Source organism: Littorina saxatilis, linkage group LG13 (assembly GCF_037325665.1).
Source record: "Littorina saxatilis isolate snail1 linkage group LG13, US_GU_Lsax_2.0, whole genome shotgun sequence".
Taxonomy (NCBI): Eukaryota; Metazoa; Mollusca; class Gastropoda; order Littorinimorpha; family Littorinidae; genus Littorina; species Littorina saxatilis.
Window position 1 is genome coordinate 42,966,211 of NC_090257.1, and position 5,000 is coordinate 42,971,210.

The following is a 5,000-nucleotide window of genomic DNA, read 5'->3' on the forward strand; positions in this document are numbered from 1 at the left end:
TTAACTGGATGGATAGACATATAAAAGCATTATGGTTGTTTTTGTCTAGGTTCTGAAAGTCAGAATTGTAAAATTCAGTTAGCCGATTTCCAATTTCGAAAGTCGATATTGGTTTAGTATAGTTGGGTCAATGTGACACTATACTGAGACTAGGTAAGGAAAATAATCTTGGTGTGATAGATTATTTTAGTGAAGCTGGTGTGTTTCCTGTGTCAGTAGTGACTAGGTTTTGTGCTATTGAATTAGTGTCAAGGTCACTCGGAAGCCAGATCACGTTGTGGTGATTGTGTTATCAGTTGTTATAACCCTTCACAAGGAAGTTTGATATAGCAGTTAACTCGGGAGTCGAGTAGGTCTAGGTTAAAGACATAACTACTATAGTCAGTCGGTGTTCTAATCTGGTAGTGATTAGAGGTGTGCTCTTATATTCCTTACTTTTGTATACCAGGGTTACGTGTAGACAAATTAGGATTGAGGAACTGAGTCTTTAGTGTATTTTGGCAAAATAACTGAGACTAGTTGTTGCACCGACAAGTTAAGAAAATGCCGAGACGGCAGGTTATGGAGGCGGATTCTCCGCTGTTGGCATTCAAGCAGGATGGGATTATCCTGGGTCTGTCAGGTATAGAGTTGGCAGACTATATCGAAAAGCGACGTACGGAAGAGATAAATCGAGAGGAAAAGAAACTCGAAGCCGAAGAAAGAAGAAAAGAAATGGAAGAAGAAGCCAGAAGGGAGGAAAGGAGGGCGCGAGAAAGACGCGAAGAGATAGAAATGCAACAAGAATTCGAACTGAGGAAAATGCGGGAAATGGTTGACCTAGGTTTAAATCAGAATGTAAACCAAAATAATCATCATATGCCCAGAGAGTCAAGTAGCAAGATACATATCAATCTGCCAATTTTGGATGACAAAGATGATATAGAAGCCTACTTCAAACAGTTTGAACGCATTGCAAAATTATCAGATTGGGATGAAGATGAGTGGGCAATTCGATTGTCAGGGCAATTGCGAGGTCAAGCACGCCAGGTGTACATCGAATTGTCTGATGAGGAGTCAGTAAACTACGATGAGGTGAAAACAGCGATCTTGCAGCGTTTTCAGCTGACTGCTGAATCTTACAGGAAGAGATTCAAAGAGGTTAAGTGGGAAAAGGAAGAGAGCATCAAAGAATGCCGAAAACGCATGAAAACCTATCTAGATAGATGGAAGGAGTTGTCCGAAAAGGAAGGGAAGTCGGGTGACTTGGAGGATTTAATTCTCACAGACAAACTGTTGGATGTCCTAACTCCGGACCAAAACAGATTCGTTAGGGAAAGAAATCCAACTAACATCGATGATGTTGTGAAACATGTGCAAACATACATAGATGCACGTGATGCCGGTGGACGCATGCCACCGCGACAGTCACAGGGGGGCGAGCGTAGGTTTGACAATAAGCCGCGTAATGGACCACCTCCAACCGGGGGTAACGCACAGTCAGACAATAGGCAGCCACACAAGGGCAATAACTTTGGACAGAGGTCGGGGGGTAATCCAAACAGGCAAACAGGGAATAGACCACCACCCAACACGAAGGGGTGCTTCAGATGTGGGGGGCCGCACATGATGCGTGATTGTCCCAAAAGATTGGATGGGCCAAGACCCAGCAGTAATTATGCATCAACATTACTAGCTGCAGTTCGAACGTCAGGTGACGAGGTCACATGCCAATGTCGTAAGGGCGATGCATACGATCCAAACTGTAGAGTACAGGTAGAGGGAAAGGACGCAAGTGGTATCCGTGACACGGGCGCAACTTGTATAGTGGTGAACTCTTCACTAGTGCCGCCGGAGTGTTATACGGGCGAACACCAGAACATAACCCTAGCAGATATGCGTCAGAGAAAAATGCCGATAGCGGTTGTACAAATGGACACACCGTTTTTCTCGGGAGTCACACGCGTGTTGGTGGCAAAGGCTTTGTGTCACCAAGTTCTGATCGGTAATATCCGAAAAGATATGGATGAAAACGAGATCAGTGTACCTGTTTTTCCAATTGTGAAACGGGAGGCAGAGCCACAAATGTGTGCGCCTGTACAGACTCGGAACCAGGAAAAACAGAAGGCGGAGAAAAAACCCTGGGTTCCGAAACAAATCGATCTCGGTCAGATTCGGCCAGAGGATTTGTCTAGAGAGCAAAAGACAGACCCCTCTCTAGCGAAAATCCGCGATCGGGTTGCCAAGGGGGCAAAAGACGGCACTCATTACGAGTGGAAAAAGGATATCCTTTATAGGATATACATGGACAACGGCAGTCCATGCAAACAAGTGGTTGTCCCAGAATGTTTTAGAACGGACGTTCTAAAATTAGCACACGACACACCTATGGCCGGGCATCAAGGCGTGCGTCGCACCAGAGACAGAATTTGGCGCGATTTTTATTGGCCAGGGATTTGTGGTGACGTCAAACGGTATTGCGCGTCATGTGATGCGTGTCAACGCAGCTCGCGGAAGGGGGCTACAAGGAAAGTGCCTATGAAAAGCATGCCGCTGATAGGGACACCGTTTGAACGAGTGGGAGTCGATATCGTAGGGCCCATCATACCCGCATCTAACCGAGGGCACAAATACATATTGACTATGGTAGACTACGCTACACGGTACGTAGAGGCTACACCACTCAAAGACATTAGAACAGAAACAGTGAGTGAAGCTTTGTGGGTCATGTGGACAAAAGTGGGCATTCCTCGGGAGGTACTGACCGATAGGGGTAGCCAGTTCACAAGCGAGGTTATGGAAGAGGTAAACAAACTTCTGAACATCAAAGGCATCCATACTACACCGTGGCATCCTCAGACAAACGGGTTGACTGAAAAATTCAACTCTACGCTCAAACACATGATGAAAAAGCTTTGCCAAGAGCAACCAAAAGACTGGGACAAGTTTCTCCCTGCGCTACTGTTCGCGTACAGGGAAGTCCCACAAGAAAGTCTGAAATTCTCACCATTTGAACTGCTGTATGGCAGAGAAGTCAGAGGTCCCATGCAAGTTCTACGTCAAGTATGGACAAATGAGGACACAGCAGATGAGACACGCTCCACTGTCAGTCATATTGTTGATCTCACAAACAAAATCGAGAAGACTTGCGAGATTGCCAAGAACAATCTCAGCAAGGCTGCTCTCAAGTACACAAAGGCGTACAACAAAAAGACAAAAGAAAGAAGTCTAGCGGTTGGAGACAAAGTGTTGCTTTTGTTGCCTGAGAAGCACAATAAATTGCAGCTGACATGGAAGGGTCCGTACCCAGTGATAGAGAAAGTCGGTAGTTGCAACTACAGGGTGAAAATCAAGGGACGTGACAAGCTGCTACATGCAAATCTGCTGAAGTTGTATGTAGAACGCGAGTCAGAGTCCAAAGAGAACAGGTCCGAGCAAACTAAAGCAAAGGCTATAGTGGAAGTTCCGGAAATAGTGGCGGTGGTGGTGGATGATGTGCATGATGATGAAATGGGTGAGTTGGGGATAGACCGATTTCCCATGCTTTCCCTAAAACCAAAAGAAGGTCCCAAAGATGTAAACATCAATCCAGACCTAGAACCACAGAGACAAGCAGAAATACAAGCACTTTGTGACAGGAAGGTCAAAGCACTCAAAGACATACCTGGGAAATGTGTCATCGAAGAGTGTGAGTTCAAACTGACATCACAAGAACCTGTGCATGTAAAACAGTACAAGCTACCCTTTTCACAAGTAGAAATTGTGAAGAAGGAGGTCAATGACATGCTGAAGTTAGGTGTCATAGAACCTAGCATTTCACCATACAACAGTCCGATTGTATTAGTGAAAAAGAAGGATGGGTCAATTCGATTCTGTATTGACTACAGACAGCTGAATCGTGAAGTAGTGTTCGATTCTGAGCCTATCCCAGACGTACCCTTGATCTTTGCAAAATTGCAGAAAGGGCGCTATTTGTCAAAGATTGACTTAACAAAGGGGTATTGGCAAATTCCCATCAAGGAAGAAGACAAAGAAAAAACTGCTTTTAGCACACCACTTGGGCAATTCCAGTTCGCCTACTTACCGTTCGGAGTGAAGACAGCCAGCATGATCTTTACTCGCATGATGCGGAAGCTCTTAGAACCGCTAGGACGTGATGATGTCGAGCATTTCATAGACGACATCATTATCGCGACAGAAACGTGGGAGCAACACGTAGAGGCGGTAGAAGCAGTTCTGTCTAGACTGGAAGAGGTATGCTTGACTGCAAAGCCATCAAAGTGTTACTTTGGCTACGCAGAGCTGGACTACTTGGGACACCACGTAGGGCAAGGCATGACCAAACCAGATGACGAAAAGACCGAGAAAATCAGGAGCGCAAAAAGACCTGAAACCAAAAAGGAAGTCAGGGCTTTCTTAGGACTGGCAGGATTCTACAGAAAGTATGTCAGTGACTATGCCAATCTCAGTGCACCGCTGACGGACTTGACAAAGAAAGGTCTACCTGAAAGGGTAGTGTGGAACGAAGAGTGCGAGGAAGCCTTCACGAAGCTCAAACAAAGTCTGGTATGCAAGCCAGTGCTGCTACTGCCAGATATCGACAAACCGTACACAGTGAGGAGTGACGCGTCCGATATCGCCATAGGCGCGGTACTTCTACAGGACCAAGGTCAAGGACTTCAACCAGTGGCGTACGCGAGCAGGAAGTTGAACAAGGCAGAACGTAACTACTCGGTCATTGAGAAGGAATGTTTGGGAGTAGTATGGTCGATCAAGAAATTTGAACAATACTTGTACTCGGTACATTTCACTCTGGAGACCGACCACCAACCACTCACATACCTGCAGAAGACCAAGACAGAGAATGGACGTCTCATGAGATGGGCACTCCAGTTACAACAGTACTCCTTTACTGTTAAAATCATCCGAGGGGTTGATAACGTTGGGGCCGACTATTTGAGTAGACTGAATAACTAGGTTTAGCTTAAACATGAATGTTTCAGCTCAAGAGGAGGGGCGTA

General features: G+C 45.7%; 1 protein-coding gene across 1 annotated transcript in view; it reads left to right on the plus strand.

Moving 5' to 3' along the window:
* The first annotated feature begins 2,270 nt into the window (after window positions 1-2,270).
* The window catches only part of LOC138945799 (uncharacterized), a 4,031-nt gene continuing 1,301 nt past the window's right edge, over window positions 2,271-5,000 (plus strand). Inside the window, exon 1 of the mRNA XM_070317307.1 lies at window positions 2,271-5,000. This exon is cut by the window's right edge and continues 661 nt beyond it. Within this exon, the coding sequence (XP_070173408.1) occupies window positions 2,284-4,956 (2,673 nt within the window). The 5' untranslated portion in view covers window positions 2,271-2,283 and the 3' untranslated portion in view covers window positions 4,957-5,000.